This window comes from Acipenser ruthenus, chromosome 10, assembly GCF_902713425.1.
Source record: "Acipenser ruthenus chromosome 10, fAciRut3.2 maternal haplotype, whole genome shotgun sequence".
Lineage (NCBI taxonomy): Eukaryota > Metazoa > Chordata > Actinopteri > Acipenseriformes > Acipenseridae > Acipenser > Acipenser ruthenus.
The window spans coordinates 50,163,826-50,182,691 of NC_081198.1; the positions used below are offsets into that span (position 1 = coordinate 50,163,826).

Here is an 18,866-nt window from a genome sequence, read left to right on the forward strand (position 1 = left end):
TTCACACCGCATTTGGAGGTTCCTCTTGCATAAATAATCACTTTTGTTTCACTTATCATAACACTTCAGTAGGGCCTCTCTGACACAGCTAACATTAACTCATGCCTCCAGCACCAACAATTCTGAGCATTGAGAAGATAGCGGTTTGCCCAGCCCAGCCCAGCCCAGCCGCCACATGGAGAGAGAGAGAGAACAAGTAAATTGTCTCACATTCATCTCACTAATGAAATTGTTTCAGCAGCTGGAGAATCTCGACAGCAGGTCTGATCTGTGAGCATGTTTGCTAAATTGTGTTAAAACATCAGTGAACACCACTGTGATTTCCAGAGCAGTCTCGACAGCCACGTCAGGTGCGTTTCACCTCCAAAACCCTGTGGGTCCAAATCAGGAGCCTCAGAGGGGATGGCAAGCGGCAGTGGAATCCTCCTGTCTCCTCAAGTGTGCGTGGACATTGACTCTGATGAACAGACACACGTTTCACGCAGCTGAAAACATACTGAAGATGTTCTTGCCACTTCACTTCCAACCACATTTAACACGGCTGCCTGTCCAGTACCACAGTGGCATTGCACTAACCCGCAAATCCTTTGTTCTGAATGAGCATTAGTTACAACTGGAACATGTGATAGGGAGATACACGCAGACTATTCCATAGATAAAGGGAGTAAGGGGTTAGAATCAAACCGCCCACTGCTCATTACCATTGGTGTATGAATCTCGCTGTTTTGTAGTAACTTCAATACATTTTTATAACTTTGAGAAACCCTTTTGCGTCTGGCTCCAAAACACATACCAAAAATGAACAGTTCAACTGCACAGGGCTGTTACCACGAAGCTACTGAAAGTTAGGCAAATAGATTTTAAAAACTTATAAAGAATACATCAAAATCACCTTCGTCTTGAGCATTTCACACAAGCTAAAGAGAAATCAGAGAAAGGTTGTGCATCAGAATGCAATGGCTGTATCACTGACTGTCACAGAACTCCTTCATGAAATGATTCCTTTGTAATAATATCCTGTAGCTGATATGCTACTCTACTGGTCTTTCACAGACTTTTAAAGACAACACTGCAAAGACTCCCATGCATCAGAGATGCTGAGTTTCATAAGGGTTTCTGTTATTTAGAGCAAGGCAGTATTTAGATCAATATAGGCACTTGAATACCTACCAATGGTCTTTATAAAGCAGCTTGTTATTCATCTTCAGCATGCATTTGACCAGGTTTAAAGTTCTATGTGAACGTCTTAAAAGCCCTGTAAAGCACTTCACATTAGCAAGCCTGCCACACCTACACACCTCCCATCCTCAAACAGAGGAAGTGCAGTTGCTGTGGACTGTTATGTGTGTTACCTTAATTGGCCTCATTATTCCACAGCTTGATTGTCAGAAGCTCTCTAAAGTTCCGATTTGAACAGCTTCCTCCTCCAGCCTTCGCGGGGGGCACACCTCGATCCCCCCAGAGCCGGGACAGGCTGACAGGGGCTCCTGTCTAAGAATCGGAATGAAAGCACAGCAGGTCACATCAGCTGCCACTGGAGGATTGCAAACACAGCATCTTCAGTAAAGAATTCAATCAAATCGTGGTTTTACCCCCCCCTCCCCACACCACCTACCACAATGAGAAATCAAGTTTATATTTTATTGGCACATGACACTTTTACAAAAGGTCTACCATGTGCTGCTTTGAGACAGTGTTTAATGCTTTACATTAAACTTGCTCATTTTCTTAAGGTACATTTCTTTTTTAAATAAATCAAATGTACCCAGTATAGTGTATAGGCCTAGCAAGTGACCTGGTTCCAGAATACAAGGAATAAACCAAAATACAATGAGATTGTAACCATTAGGGTTTGTTTTATGTTTAAGCAGTTTACATTTACATCTAACACAGAGGAAGGAATAAAAGATTAGACTATACAAAATTGTTATTTTCTGGCAGTAATCTGTCTGAGGTTCATTTGCCAAACCAGTTCTGTTAATTTTCTGATGTGAAAGGGTATTATTGTGAGCATATATCAATGAAGATATGCATCCAACTGCAGTCCTAAATACTTCAGCTCAGCAGAAGGCACTGTTTGCCATTTCTATAAGGGAGGAATGGCCTGCTTCCCACATTTAGGAACACAATGGAGGCACTGCTGATTTCCCAGTCACTTCACTCAGGTAAAAGGAGCTCAGATTAGAATATGTCAGCACTGATCCTTGCAGCATTCCCCTTATTTGTTTCAATGGAAGCATGTGCTTGTGTTTATAATGCTTGTATTATAAACACATCAAGCTAAAGGAAACAAGTATACATACACACAGTGTGTGTGTGTGTGTGTGTATATATATATATATATATATATATATATATATATATATATATATATATATATATATATAAACTTAGACAGCTGTGCATTCTACACAAAATACACTGTGCACATGTTTCACGTAGACTAGGAAACCTGCACAGTAATGCTGTTTACTCTTATACCAGTTAAAAATACCTTGTTAAAAATGTGGAAAAAATAAACAAACATAAGAAAACAAAAATCCTCTGGGAATCATGCAGCCAAAAGGCTGGCCCCTCCTTGGTTAATTAGGGATACCACTGCAATACCCAGGAAAAACACACAACCCAAACCCTCGTCACAGACACGGCCAAAAAAAAGCTCCAAAACAAAAAGAAGTATTTTAAGAAGTATTATTTTCTTTATTGGCTATTTTCAACATAGTACTGTACAGCTGACACAAACTCATAATAATAATAATAATAATAATAATAATAATAATAATAATAATACAGACATACTAAATTGTAACTTAGTGATACAAAATTGGAGCCAAAGAAAATACTTATTTAGTTACAATACTAACATTAATAATGCATCATCATCATCTTGCTTTGAAACATGAAAATTGCCAAAATGAGGTAATAATTAAAAAACAAAAACAAACAAAATCATATCTGCTTTTTTTCTTCTTTTACTTCTTTAAAACTATTTCCATGCAACAGAATTGGAGCCAGGCGCCTTGAAATGCTTCCCAGTCTGCAGGAATCACCCAGTTTGCCACCTGTGATCCCAGGGTGACGATGCTGGGAGGTCAATGTAAACACCCTCTCATATGTCCTCACTATCCTGTACTCTGATGCTCCGCCCTACAATTGTGCTTGCTTTGCTTGTAAGCAGAGGGCTACAACTAAGTTGCCTCAACCTTGCACAGCAACAAATATGTGACTTGAAGACTCCTCACTGCAGCTTGGACTGGTGCAGAGACCCCAGTAACTGACCCATAGAGATTCAGTAGCTCACGGAGACGCTGCTGCAGCTTGGACTGGTGCAGAGACCCCAGTAACTGACCCATAGAGATTCAGTAGCTCACGGAGATGCTGCTGCAGCTTGGACTGGTGCAGAGACCCCAGTAACTGACCCATAGAGATTCAGTAGCTCACTGAGACGCTGCTGCAGCTTGGACTGGTGCAGAGACCCCAGTAACTGACCCATAGAGATTCAGTAGCTCACTGAGACGCTGCTGCAGCTTGGACTGGTGCAGAGACCCCAGTAACTGACCCATAGAGATTCAGTAGCTCACTGAGACGCTGATGCAGCTTGGACAGGTGCAGAGACCCCAGTAACTGACCCATAGAGATTCAGTAGCTCACGGAGATGCTGCTGCAGCTTGGATTGGTGCAGAGACCCCAGTAACTGACCCATAGAGATTCAGTAGCTCACTGAGACGCTGCTGCAGCTTGGACTGGTGCAGAGACCCCAGTAACTGACCCATAGAGATTCAGTAGCTCACGGAGATGCTGCTGCAGCTTGGACTGGTGCAGAGACCCCAGTAACTGACCCATAGGTTTGGTTGTTTTTGAACGATCACAAGCAACAGCAATCTACCCTGATAGAAAGCAATTCAAGCTTACTGATAAATCAGAGGGCACTTCTCTTAATTCCCCAGGCTACCCTAAGCAAATCTAGCACTAATCTCAGAAAAAAAAACAACAACAACCCTGTAGTCCCACCACTGTCACTCTAATTGTGGAACAAGTTAGATTCCCACACTGGATCCTGAGTGAAGCGTTTTATATTACCTGTTAATTATTATGAACACTATTGCAGCCGAGACCTGAACTGAGACGGCTCACATTCTTGGCTTCTTGGAAATCTCATTAGTGGATCACTCGAAGGAAGATGAAAGGGATCCCAGATTAGCTCTATCAATACCCATCCAAAGTATTTCTTCTGTATTCAGTCGTGTCAGTTTCAATGGGTTGAAGTTTGGACCTTTGATTAATGCGCGGGATGGGACGGTCCTAAAACTTGCCTGGTAGCACTTCACCTGTTGTCATTTTTAATAGACTTTAAATGTTTTGTTGTTATTTAACAGACTTCATAGCAGATAAAACAGCAATTTAAACAGAAAGGCAATGCCTGTAACAGGACCAAGTCAAGCAACACTCAAGTACAAGAAGCTGCTCTTTTCATCTTTATAGAGGATTGTCATATGTTTTGCAAGCCTTCTTAGAGCAGAATATTCAAAACAACTCTCCTTATTTGCCATGCCATACAAGACAAGACAACAACAATATAGATAGAGGCAAAGTCCGAGACTGTACAGCAGACTCTGTACTGGCCTGTAGAAATGCAAAGTGTATTAGATGTCAACTGTGTTTACAGGAGGAAAAAAAAAAAATCACTATTAAAAAGATCTCAAAACACAAATACTGCAAAACAGAGGAGGCTGTAACAGTTTGCACTTGCATATGGTGACCATAGGCAATGTTTATTTTTTTAACTTTATTTAAAGTTCCATTAATAGCAGTGTCATTACAAATTATTATTAGTTTATTTAGCAGACGCCTTTATCCAAGGCGACTTACAGAGACTAGGGTGCGTGAACCATGCATCAGCTGCAGAGTCACTTACAACTACATCTCTCCCGAAAGACGTAAGTGACTTGCTCAGGGTCTCACAATGAGTCAGTGGCCAAGGTGGGATTTGAACCGGAGACCTCCTGGTTGCAAGCCCTTTTCTTTAACCACTGAACCACACAGCCTCCTTAATGAACGAACAGCAGATTTCCACCTAGATACTTCAATTCATATTGAATTCACCAAGGAACCATTTTGGATATGTTTAACTGCTGTCCCTGCACACGGTATAGTTAATTACCAAGTACTTACACTGCAGCTAATGCAACTTTAAACAAACCAAAACACATCCTCACATTGCTCTTCTGCATGTGAAAACAAAGTGAAATATAAATACAAGTCAACAGTGTGCTTTATTTTATTGAACATGTATAGGATAGTATAAGCAACTGTTTACACAAAAGGTGACCCAATTAAACAGCCTTAAAAAATAATGTTTTGTGTTCACAAGGGTTTTCAACGTATTTTTACAAACTGAACTGTAAAACACGGATTCTCAAACAAAAGATGGGGTGTTTCTAATCTGGCATTCACTATAGCCAAACATTCTGACAAGAAATGAGTCCAGTTGTTTATGATTTCATTATTACTAGACCCAGCTTGTGCTGATGCCCTTCAGTGTATAGAATGAAAGACAGTCCTGACAAGAAATGAGTCCAGTTGTTTAGGATTTCACTATTACTAGAGCCAGCTGGTGCTGTGTGCCCTTCAGTGTATGGAATGAAAGACTATGACTAGAGGCAGTCCAGACTGAAGAAATGAAGTAGATATCTGTAGAGCATCTTATGTGTTTAGTATTTATATTAATAATGGCTTATAATTATGCAAAGCAAGTTAACATAATCATATCAAATGGGTTATGGGTTAAGTACTTCCATTTTAATATAGCAAGCATTTCTGTAAGAAATATCTTTAGAAACTGTCAAACAAAACCATCACATCGCATGAGGCTTTTTATTAGACCTCCAGTCTGTTATTAACTCCCACGTTTTGAAGGAGCCAAAACATCTGTTAATTTAAAAGTTATATATTTCAGGTCACTTTAGCAGTCAGTTTATGATAACTATAATGACACTGTAGCTGTAGAATATGGTGAATCTGTGGAAGAATGCGAATTCTGTGGGAGCCTGCAAATTCCGTGATCTTGGAGGAATTCTGTTATCCGCAGATGTGGACTGCCTCTACCCATGAGTGACGGGAATATATTTCTCATTTCAAATGTCAAGGTCCTGTCTTCAGATTGTGTCAGAGTAAGAGGAAAAGAGGATGTTGCACAACTTCAGTATTCAAAAAATGCATGCAACTCTCTTATAGATCTGATAGGGGGCACCACTGAGACCCAGCGGTTCTTCATAAACAGCGCAAAGAAAGGGCAGCAGCTCTGGTCCCCTCCAAAGGGCAAGTCTGGCTATGGACTATGGGAAAGCCATGCACTTCATGAGAAATGGGCAAGAACTGATTTCTTTTTTCAATGCTTGGGCCAGAATTGATTTCTCTTTTCAATGCTTAAATAAAAAACAAAATATCAAAACAGATCAAGTTTTTTTTCTAATCTCTTTCTGAGATCTATTGCTGACTGTGCTAATTCCAGGAGAAGTCCTGACTGTGAGAAGGTCTCTACGACATGCATGTTTTGGGCCTGTGTGTTTCCTGAAGAAAGATATGAAGAGAAAAACAGAAATCAAATCAAATCAAAAACAAAAAAAAAACACAAGCACATCTGCAACGTTGTTCTTTCATTATCTTATATCACTCCCCTCTTCTGGTTTTGAAGTGTTACCAGTTACTACAAGTTATATCATTTAAAAAACGACTAAACAAAAAAGGGTCTGAACAAATTATTTACATTTTGTTTTATAAATTACGACACCACCAAAAATGATTTACAAAAAAGAAATATATTTACAAATGAGGATTCTACAACCAAAGAAGCCCTTTTGAGTTAATCGTTGGTCAAAAGTGATGTGAGAGTTAGGGTTTTAAAAAGTCTGGGGAAAGAAAACCACAGCAGGCAAAAGAGCACGTATAGGAGCAGGAAATAGAGACATGGGTACCCAGCCACTGGGGAAACATGAGTCTGGTGAGAACCTAAACTAACATAAATGTTTCCATAATTAGTCATAACATTCTTATTCCAAACATTGAAATAACAATCAAAACAATATGATAGAACCTCTGTTAATAAAGTAAGCCTTTGAGTGGATTTCTGGAAGTGAAGTAGTGGGAGGGGACACTCTCTTTACTGCATTTCATTGTTGGTTTTCTAGTATAAAATGTTCAGACAAGCAAAGGAGTGGTGAGTGCGAGTGACATTCTTGTGGGATAAAAAAAGAAATGAAATGATCTGTTATTCATTATAACAAATAATAAAGATAATAGTTATTCCGCTTTCAAAATATAATGTAGTACTGATACATTAAATTGTGAATACATGAATTCCCCAGACTCAAAACACACAGGTAACAGAAGCGTACAGATCAGAGAATATCAAATGGCTGGATAATGAATGAACAGTCCCTGGAACCTAAACCCTGGAATAATAAAGTTCACTGACACAGTGTCATCGTTAACGTCATGGTATTTACTGGCTCTTGCAGAGTTCCCAAGTATATACTGGTCCAACACTGTGAGACGAAATGTACTGCATTCTGTCACAGTGCACTAACTTTTCATTGATTTAAAAACACAAAACAATAAAAACAATAAAGACATGCTTCCACACTTCTACACAGAAATACATCGATATTTGGGTTTGCAATATATATATATATATATATATATATATATATATATATATATATATATATATATATATATATATAATTTTTTTTTAATACCAAAATATCTTCACATTTGCATCATTTAAACAGAGAATACCAAAGAAAAAAAAGCATAATTTAGTCAAAGAATCACAACAGTGAAAACAAGTGTCAAGTTTCTTAGCTAAAAATATCCAAAACAAAAAAAACTAAACAAAACCACAATGCTTTTGAATTCTAGAAGAGAAGAACCACAGCTCTGAACTGACCAGTAGCAATTCTCCAGAAAAAACAAGTCACCTACTGCTTTTCAAAAGTAAGTTGTTTAAAATGCTACCGCAGAGTCATACGCTTGAACATTTATTATTATTATTATTATTATTATTATTATTATTTTAATGTTACAGTTTTTCCTCTGATAATTTTTTCTTCACATATGTACATATTCCCAACTAAAATCCCTTCTCTTGTCTCTTTTGTTCTGAACGCTATGAAGAGAAGGCTGGTCATGGTGGAGTGTAGAAGGGTGTATTCGTGGTCCCAGGCTGAATTAAAGGTATACAAACACACTCCTCATTCTTCTGAGTGATGAAGTGTCCGCGTAGCTGCCGCCCGGCTAATGCTCTTAAATTCCCCTCGATTCATTATTTACAGAGAACTATGAAAGAGCAACACTTTCTGGAGAGAGAGAGAGAGGAGGGACTTGGATGTACGAGTGCAATGAAGCTAATGGTCCCAGCGGGCAGATTAGCTTTGACTGGTTTGACACAAACCATCATAAGAGCTTCACAACCTGACAAACTCCTGCCCGGGCCTCTGATTCAGCCTGTCAGGCTTTCCTATGGGGACAAGCCAAGACCCAGCTCTCAGCTCCACTGGTGCGGGAGTGCAAACGATGTGAAAATGCTTCTCTTCCAGAGTTCTAGAGCAAAGGCGATGGCCTCCGGGTTTCCACTAAATGATACCTATACGGCACAGGAGAGGTGTGTGCATGATGCTTTTATCAGTACAGAAAGGTTGAAAATCTATTAATAATCCACAGTCTACGAAGCAAACAAGTTGCTCTCTAATTTTATTGGGAAGTGTTTTTTCCCTCAACCTCCAGACCAGTCCAGGTAGATTTATTTACAGACCAGTCCAGGTAGATTTATTTATAGATTTATGTATTTTTTTAACACAGATTCAGGCTGGAATCCCCACAAAATGGAGAGGACTGTGTTCAAAATCAAAGCAGAAGCAGCAGTGCCGGGGGTCGCCACCAGGGTGCAGTAGCATCAGATGATGGTCGGCATCCTTCCGGCTCCGACGATGCTGCTGCCGCTGCCGCCGCTGCTGCCGTTGTTGTTCTTGCGGGACAGATTGGGTGTGGCCATGAGGGCGAAGCGCTCGTCAGGGCAGCCGTACTGCAGCAGGGTGTCGATGCACTCCTGGCTCATGGCCTGCCGCGCGTAGGCAAGCGCTGTGTTCCCATGGGCGTCCCGGGCCATCACGTCCACCCCGTACTGCAAGGCAAAGCACAGGAAGGGTAAGGACAGAAAAATGCAAGTTGGCAAAATTATGTGAGGATGTACCATGTACAGCAGACCCTGTTGTTTTTAACTGTCTACGCCCAACATAAATGTTCAGCTATACTTCCATGAAATCTTAACAGTGTGGTTACAGGATAAAATCAAAACTACAATATTTAATTGGGGATATTAAGCTGTCTATCTATCCAGTTTGTTTTTTCAACAGATCACGGTCTAATCCATTCCTTGAGGGATGGTGTCTCTGCTGTTGATAACTGATAACAGAAACGCTGTATTAGAGTTGAGCAGACCGATAGCAAGAAGAGAACAGAAGTGCCGTACCCATATCAGCAGCTGTGTGATGACGACGTTGCCCTTACGGCAGGCGAGGTGCAGAGCTGTGCGCCTGTCTCCCTCCCCGCAGGTCTCGTTGACCTCGTCTCGCCCCCCGTGTGCCAGCAGCAGCACCACCATGCGCAGGTCCTCCTCTGCGGTGGACCTCAACAGGTGCTGCCCCAGGGGCAGGTCTGTGAGAGGCAGGGTCGCCAGGAACAGCTTCTGCTCGTACTTGGCCCGGATCCACCGCTCCCTCTCCTCCCTGAATGAAACAGGATATTTATGACTCACAACACTGCTTTCCACTCATGCATATCTATTTTTAAAGATCTCTGATGCAGTTTGGCACTCTGTATGTGAAGTTCAGATGTCATCTTTTACTCCGCAAAATAGAGGGGATACAACTTCACACAGCTTTGAGTTTGTAGCACTAATTGTAAAAAAAAAAAAAAACATGGTTCCGTGCATCAATGCAGAGGTTTAAACAACTGTGCTGTGGCTTCTCAGGGTGGATACTGTGCCTAAGTGCTGTGTGCTGAGCACAGGGCAGTGCAGCTTTCCTGGGAAAGCCTGGTGTGTGTGGACCAGGTTTCAGCACTCTGTATAATCCTGTGTCAGATCAACACTAATCTGGTTCTAATCTGGTCAGTGTAAACAACCTGCTTTCATTGCGCATCAGGATTAGTTTTGCCTCACTTCCTGCTACAAGTGGAATGACCCCAGAGTGACCACAGGGTCTGCTTTTTATTGTTGTAAAATTAGGGATATTAAGTTGTTGGCTGATAATGTTCATTTAGGAGGGATAGCTTTTCTTTGGTTCTACCCATTTTAGGGCAGATAACAAGCTAACTTCATAGAGTATAGAACACAGAGAGGTGCTCAATCTTTGTTTGCACCATCAGAGAACCTGTATAATAAATAAAGCCTCACGTTTAAGTGAAACTAAGGCATTGAAATGGTCTACTCTAACACTGTGGCTGTAATAATTATAAATTATCTGTGTACAGTATTTCGTACCAGCATCTGCTAAACATATCAGTTTATCACAGAGGCCAGCACATAACAATAGCTGATCGATGGGCCAGGGATCAATAACATGGTGACATCCTTCTTAATCACACCCAGCCCCGAGTTGACTGTCTCAAGCACACTGCAGCTTCACAAGAGATTTTCTGTCCCTTTAAAGATGCAGAACCCGCTGGACACCCCATTATCAAACCAGAGAAGAACACAATCAGATTGGGCCGATTATTCAAGGAGGAGGATACTGAAACTGTGCTTGTGGCTCAAGCTGAAATGCAGTCAATAGTCAGTAAGGGATATGGTTCAAACTGGGAGTGAATGTGAGCACATATGAATCAACCGGCAATGAGGAGCACTAAAATAAAAGAACTTTCAAAGAGCGATATGTCCTTTGCAGTCCCTCAAGAAGAGCTTTCTATACACAAGCTCGCCTTAACAATGGAAACTACCAAACGAGGTACATTTAGATAAGGAGCCCTGGGGAGGGAGTTCTGCAATTTGGATGCGTGCTAGTGGCCCCCACGCACACTGAATGCATCTTAACCATCACCAGATCACGAGAAGAGCTGGGGCTTTCTTATAGCACACTGTTAAATCCCTCCTAAAACTGCACTGCTTTCTTTTATATTCATTCCAAGTTGCCTTGAGGCTACTAAAACTGCTGTTCTTTTAATGGATACCAGCATTAGCGTGCTGATTTCGGGAGTCTCTTGTTTTACCCTGAAGGCGAAAACACATACCGACACAGGGAGAGACAGACTTCCAAAGCACAATCTCAGGTTGTGATGAGTCCACACCATAGGGAACTAGCTGCTTAATTACTTCATTGAATCTCACAGTTTCATAGTTCCAACAGTGGTCATCACTTCCGTTCAGCTAAACTGATGTCTTTATTAGTAATGAACAGTCAAATGCCTTAGGTCTGTTTCATACGCACACACAGCCAAACGGATGATGCGTCTTTCTTCTTTCCCCTCAATCAATCAACCACTTTTCCCGTGTTTGTGTAACTATACTGGCACAATCATTTTGGTCAGTTTCCATCTTGGGCGTCTCAAAGTCTGGAGTAATTAAATGCATTTGTTGTGAAACACTGCAGATTTTCTCTAGTTCAGTTCTTCATTATTGAATTAGAAGATATTTTCCAGAGATGAGTTTACAAAAAAAAAGAAACACCACAAATATGGATAATGGAGAATATTTTGAGTCCAAGTAAATGCAGCCTTGTTTTCCTATATTAACCACAATGGGAGGAGGAAGAGGAGGGCTTGAGGGAACTAGCCATTCTGGGAATTCTGCTAGCCCGTTCTGGGCTAGCAAGGAATTTGTACAGGACCTTCCTGCCTCCTCGTGAAAGTGGTGAGGCTGGACTGGGCAGGCATGGAACAGGGGCCGGGAACAATGTAGCATGGGGGTGGGGGCTCGGCAGGGGCTGCCCTCTCTCTGTTGCAGAGGAAATGCTCAGCAGTTGACTGCCCTTTGGCATGCATGCCTTCTCTCCCAGCCCTCGTTGCTAAGGGGAAACGCAGGCGAGGTCTGCAAACAAGAAAAAGGTGCACACATATTTCGGGGCTTAATTACTGCTGCTCACTGTAAACCTCTAAATCTGGCCGATGAGGTTAGCTTGCTCTTGCAGCGATGCAGATTTATCCGCTAGCCGCTTGGAAGAGCCCATAAATAACCACAGCAGCCTCTGATCAATTATGCAAGTGTGTTTTACGATCTTGAGGAAACAGAAAAACAAGAAGGGGGAGAAATAAATAAAATCAACCCATTGATTATCCTTTAAAGGTATTTAAAGTCCCACCTGCCATATCTAATTCTTATACACAGTGCTACTAGATTTTTTTTTTACTGTTTAATAAACAAACAAATTGTTTGCACCTATTAATTGCTTCATCAATCTAAGCATGTATGTGTGTGTAAAAAGTATACTTTATACAGTACACAGTTTGCTGGACAGACAATACAAGAATATTCAGTGTGTATGTATGTATGTATGTATGTGTATATATATATATATATATATATTACACACACACAGACGCTCACAGTATGTATTGAATATGATTGTAAGTAAGCATGTTTACCAACATAAGCCTGTGTGACCGTGACTGCAAAAAAAAGAGCTGAAATTGTTACTGCTGTATTAGTATCATTATTATTACAGTATGTAAAAAACACCACTGTGAAAGACGATGTCACATGACATTCCCACCAGTAATTGATTTCAATGCATTGCTACTGGAATGTACTTCCTTTGGCTGGGCGCAGTAATAAGAAGGGAGTGTCAATCACAGCTCCATCGGCGCGGGCTGCTCTTCACTTCCTCAAATAATTGATTGGATTTGGTGGTTTCCCCTGTTGTTGCGGGGCTGTGTTTGTGTGTCTCCCCCTGCTATCCCTGGCTAAGCTCTTTGTACGCTGTGTTTACTCACACAATCCGCTTCCTGGCTTCACCCACTTCCCCGGTCCTGAAGCCTGCTGTCTGTTTACCAAACTTTTTCACCGGCCTGTTCTGCTCAAAGGGGCGCGACGGAGATCCCACCAGCTGTTTCAATCTCACAGAAAGCAACAAAAGGGCTTGCTAGCCACGGCTGCAGCATCAGTGATTTTACTTTGTGAGACAGAATAATTGTGCTCAGGGAGCGCAACACTTTCCAGGTGTAATACAAAGAGAGACCACAGTACTGTTAGTCATTATCTCTGGGACTGAAGTACAAGTGACATGTGTCTGTGTGCAATTATATAACAGAGTTATTAAGTTTTTGTTTTTTTTCTGTAAAAAGAAATAGTTGATTCTACAAAACAAGTAAGAAACTGAGCAGTGTGTTTAAAATACTGTGAATACCAGGATTCCAACTTTATCGTTAAACACAATGTAAACAGTCCATAAAAAAGACCTGATTTTCTTTATTATCTTAGTCTAGTAGTATACAGCCACACTCTTCCCATGCAGTGCTTTCTGTTATACCACATCTACTTTCAGCTTCATTCCACTTTCCTTAAACTTTTTTTTTTAAATAATTATATAGCTAATTTGAACCATTAAAATACTTATGACTTGCAGGTAATGAGGTCTGACAGGCTGAATCTGTCATGCAGATAGCTGAACATCACAAATCTGCTACGAGTAAGGAATTAAGTATCGGTACCAGGACACTTCATGGAAAATCTGGTTTTGCAATGAATGCACAGCACACGGTAACTACACTATCTGCACCAACAGTGTTACAGGCACTTGCAATACACTGCTTCAAACAAAGCAACAAACCAATTCACGAGACACTTTTAGACTGAACCGGTTTCCTAAATAATCTGACATGGAGATGAGATGGCTGTAAACTAAAACTGGATTGCCATTACACTGGTGCTGACTGCTTCCTTAACAAAGTCTGGTTGTAACTAAATGTGAACTGAGCCTAAAACAGTGAAGATTGAGTAGAATTGGACTGTAAACCCACTGCATCTCTGCTGCTTGTGCAATAACCTGCCAAAATAGGCCACTGTCACAGAAAGTTTTCAGTAGGCCAACACTGAGCTAACAATGATCTAAACCCATAAATAGCATACAATAACTGCGCAATGAACTGGTATTGACAAAGCAGTGAACACACTGATTTTACACAGCTCCAGGGGAGGCTCGGGATCTCATTAATCCTCCAGAGGCACACCTGTCAAGCTCTCTCCCAGCAGGGTGCTGCCTTGACGAGTGTAGAGTACTGTAAGTTCCAATTGGCTCTGTCTTCTAAGCTGTCTCTTAATAACATGCTCAAGAACCACTTTCCTTGGCCCGGCTTTTTAACAAAGTCTGAAATCAATTACACTTTCCAAGTTCGTTGCTAGCTGCCCTTGGACAGACACAGATAATTAAGCCTGCCGTTTTATTATCTGTAGATTCATTTCGACTGAAGCTCAGGCCTGAATTGCGCTGAAATTGCCCTCCTGAAATAATGGGCGAAACTGATTTGAAGTTTCCTCAGCTGGATCGCAACGCTCCAGTGCTGCCATGCAAGCAGGGGGTAAAGGCCAACCGAAAAAAAAGAAAAGTGATACCCTGGTCACGTTGAGTCTGTACTGATAAGCAGAGGGTATAGAATACATATCATATCAAACGCAGGACTTTCATTACCACAAACCACCTCCATAGGAGGTGGCAAAGCAACAGCCAAACCAGGCTTGTACTCTACATGGCCTCTTTACTTAGTACAATCACAAACCTGGGACTAAACTAAATACAATAGGCAGCTAACACAGGTACCCAGGGTCCAAATCCATTAATAACCACATTCCTATGGCTGGTTTCACAGGCCCTGATTAGCACTAATCCTGGACTACCTAATGTTACTTTAGGTAAGGTAGTCCAAGTCTAGTGTTAATCAGGTTCTGTGAAACTAGCCGTTCATTTATTTTTCTTTCCAGATTTCCTGTCTAGTTTAAACCAACCTTGTTTCTTCTTACCGACTGCATTCACCCATCTTTCCATGTGCATTTCAGTTACCCTAATGCTCTTGTCTGAATTATTTTTAGGACTCTGAGAACAGCTCTCATACCAGAATGCACCAAACAAACAAAACATGCTGTGACAGGGTAGCCGTCTGCCGTGTGGGTGCGTGCATTCGCTGCTGAGTGACGGGCAGGAGATCAAGGCGGAGGTTGAGTTTGATATGCCCCGCAGGCGAACCGGTTTTATTTACACAGACAGACAGCTCATGTGACACTACCAGCAATGGTAGCGCATGGAGTACATACATGGGAATGTACGCAAAACAAAAATACAACACGCTACAAAAAACTGTAAACCTCACCTCACTCTCTATACTTTGGTGGATCTACAATCCCTGAACTAATCTTCTCTGTTCAATAATAAACAAACCCCGACTCCGGCTTCTCGCCGGCGGTTTCGACTTGCTTAGTCTATGGTATTCGACCCTGGTTCACACACAGCCGTCTGCTAATTTCAGCTTCTTTACGTTCTGATCCCGGGTCACTCTCACGGCGATCAGAGGATTACAGCAAGGTGTTTACGTGTCTTTGTCCAGGGCGTGTGTACGATGTTCAGCCCGTTGGCTTTGGCTTTGCAGCAGAGGTAAATAAACTGAACCTTTTTCTACCTGATGCCCCGCTGGATTCCAGTATAAAAATAAATAAAACTAGGGCAGCATAAAGCTTTCCAGTAAGTAGAGCGATCATATATAACTCTGTGATTACAAAAGAAAGGGGATTGGTTTCAGATTTGGGAAAACGACAATTTACTCATGGGCAATTCTTTTTTTTTGTTTGCATTGCTTACAATTACTTTTGTTTTTTACTAAATGTCACACACAATACCAAGCTGGAAGATGAACGTAGATGCGGCTATAATAATTTAGTAAACGAGGGATGACGTCAGCTGGAAAATAGACAATATGATTGCTTAAAGCATTAATAAAGCCTGTAGTTTTCCCTTTTTAGCACAAATTAGCATAACTTTTCAGAAATAGAGGAGAAACTGCTCTGAGATGGCCTCTCTCTTTGCAAGTTTAATGTCAACAGTAAATTGGAAGGCTCGTTAACCTAGTTGGGACATGATTACGGGCAATATTACGCAGTCATGTAAAAAAATAATATCTATTAGGCTAATTTAATCAAGGAATCCCTTTACAGATGGATTAGAATGTAGAATTCAATTATTTTAAACATTCCCTGCCCTGCCTGTCAGCACGCTGTGTTTCAGCTATTTAAAATGCGCTGGATGGGTTCCTTCATATCAATGGCTGGGAAGATAATAGCGCTGGAATGACAAGTACAATCAGCTAGTTACATTGATCAAATGGACCTCACCCGGGCTCTCATAATCTACAGCTCCTCTCAGTGACAGATCACTCCTGCAGATTGGCTTGGACAGAGTGGTTAGCTGGCTCTTGCCACACATGACAACAAGGCTGCTGACTGACTACCTTTTCCAAGTGCTGTGCTTCAATAGAAGCAGCGATTAAATACAGCACCTGCACAGCGTGGGTCTGGATAAGGACACAGCAGGGTCCTGACTTTCTACTTCACGTTGTTTGCTTGGGACTTGGGTTCTAGACCATAAAAACAAACAACAAAAAAAAACCACTGACAGCAGTTTGCCAAACTGGGAAAACCACAAAGGAAAAGATTGCTAAAAGACAAATTGGCCATTGCAGAGTGGTGGTGTATACGTTATGATAGTTAGCTGTCCTCTAAGATGTATAAAAAAAAGCTTGGATGTAATTGGTAATTGGATGTTATTGATATAATGTCCAGTTTCTGGACAGATGTCAAACGTCAAGAGGTTATAAGGGGTTAAGGCTTTGACGAGGAACGCAGTGTTCCCAGGTCCAAGACTGGGGATTACAACTAAATCCTTTGGGAAGCCTTAATCAGCTGCAGCCCAGTGCCTTACAGCGCTGTACAGACACAGACACACTGCACCTCTGCCCTTGTCGCTGGCCCACCAGAGATCAGAAGCCAGTGGCCTTGTGTCATGATCTGAGCTATTAAAAACACACACACACAGACACGCAGTCAGTCAGGTCTACACACACCCCCCCACACCCACTACAGCAACATGTGCCTAATTAATGACCCAGCGGTCACAGCTGTGAGAGCCAACTCGGGAGTGATTAATGAAATTAGCCAGCAGAGGAAATTAGAGAGGAAAAAGCCAAAGTTTGATTGCTCCATAATTAACTGTGATGCAAATAATATCTGCACTTCCAACTTCCAGAGCAGTGGATCAGGGTGTAATTAGGAGGCAGGGCCGGTCAGAGCAGTACACAGGAAATCGCAGGGCTGCACTCGTTACTGCTTCCTCGTTCTCTCCAGGCTGTATGTACTGGCCCAAGCACCTTACAAATATAGACACATATTTTTCAAAGGCAAAAGTATATCCTCCTTTAAGCTATACTGCATTGAATCCAATTTGGTTCAATTTAAAGTGATGGAAAATATCTTAAAAGACACACACATAAAATTGAATAGCCAAATGATCAAGTTACCTTTTCATGAAATGCTGTTTTTTTATTCAGTGAATGCACATGCTTGAGAAACTTTCTTTTGAATTGCGAAATTTTTTAGACAGAGACAGAAAGGCACAATGACAAGGGACATGGAAGAAAGTTGTTATTTTAATGAGGGAGGAAAATGTTGAACCTCTTCGTAATTATTATTATTTTGTTTTAAAGTGTTAATGCTGGTTTTTTTCTCACTGCCCAGTGTCTTAAATCAACGCTACCCCACCTCGCTCGCCTCGCTCTGGTTCCTGCTCTCCAATGGCCCCCCAGAGTCCTATAGCTTTCCTAATGCTTAAAACAGCACCTGCAAACCACAGCCAGATATTAAAAGCTTTTGTCCTAACCTCATCTTTAATTTTCTACCGCTATTTCTTGCATAAAAAAAAGAAAAATCTCTTTCCACAGTGACAGTCTTTTCGTATTCAGAATCCATCCTTAAATTATTACCGCCAGAACATCACTCATTACCCGAACATCAAGCTAAATATGCGCGCTGGCTTGAGAACTGTCCCGCTGGGGGAATCAATATTTCAGATAGATAATTAGGGTGAGGTTTCTATTAAGACAGGTTGTGGATTTCTTAAGTCCCTTTTATTCTACACTTTTCTGGGGCTGACCAAATCACTAGAGCAACAACACTGTATAACATATTAAAAGCAATTTCTTAATGGCAAGTCCACATTAATGCTAAAAGTGTTCAAAGAGCCTGGAATACCAAAAGAGGATTGAAAGAACGAGAGCCGTGAAGGGGAAATTAGAAGTAATGAACATTTAAAAAACAAAACAAAAGGGAGACAACTCCTTCGGTCAGTGTAACTTGGCAGAGAATATAATTCTTACAGCCACACTGTATGCGCTTCAACCTTCTATGTAAATCTCTGCAGGGCTATCACATACAATCACATTGGGAGACAAGATGTGAAATTTGAAATGGAAAACATCAACAGATTCCAGCACCACGGAGGACTGGGGCATGCCTGCCATAGTCACAATAACTCACCATGAGTCGCAATTAGTGCCACTGTCACTTCTGTCCGCTCATGCCAATTAATTTAGGCTGTCAAAGGGAAGGAGGGGTGGGGGGGGGGGGGGGGGTTGGTGTCGATAGCACACACATGATAATTAATACAATGAGAAAGGAGAGAGGGCCTGGGTGCCAACACAACTTTGCTTGCCACCGATTGCCAGCTCCTACTGTAGCAGGAAGCACATACGACAGTATGCTCAAACCATTTTTTCTAAACTGGTTTGAGTCATGTGCACCTCACCTTAAAAAAAAAAACAACACAATGCAGTGGTGT

At 41.4% G+C, this 18,866-nt stretch overlaps 1 protein-coding gene across 1 annotated transcript in view; it reads right to left on the reverse strand.

Moving 5' to 3' along the window:
- Positions 1 to 6,802: 6,802 nt before the first annotated feature.
- Positions 6,803 to 18,866, reverse strand: part of LOC117409584 (arf-GAP with GTPase, ANK repeat and PH domain-containing protein 1-like) — a 183,656-nt gene continuing 171,592 nt past the window's right edge. The window contains exons 17-18 of the mRNA XM_059032522.1: positions 9,530 to 9,788; positions 6,803 to 9,181 (exon numbers count right to left, since the gene is read on the reverse strand). Coding sequence (XP_058888505.1) covers positions 8,954 to 9,181; positions 9,530 to 9,788 — 487 coding nt within the window. The 3' untranslated portion in view covers positions 6,803 to 8,953. The remainder of the gene's footprint in view (positions 9,182 to 9,529; positions 9,789 to 18,866) is intronic.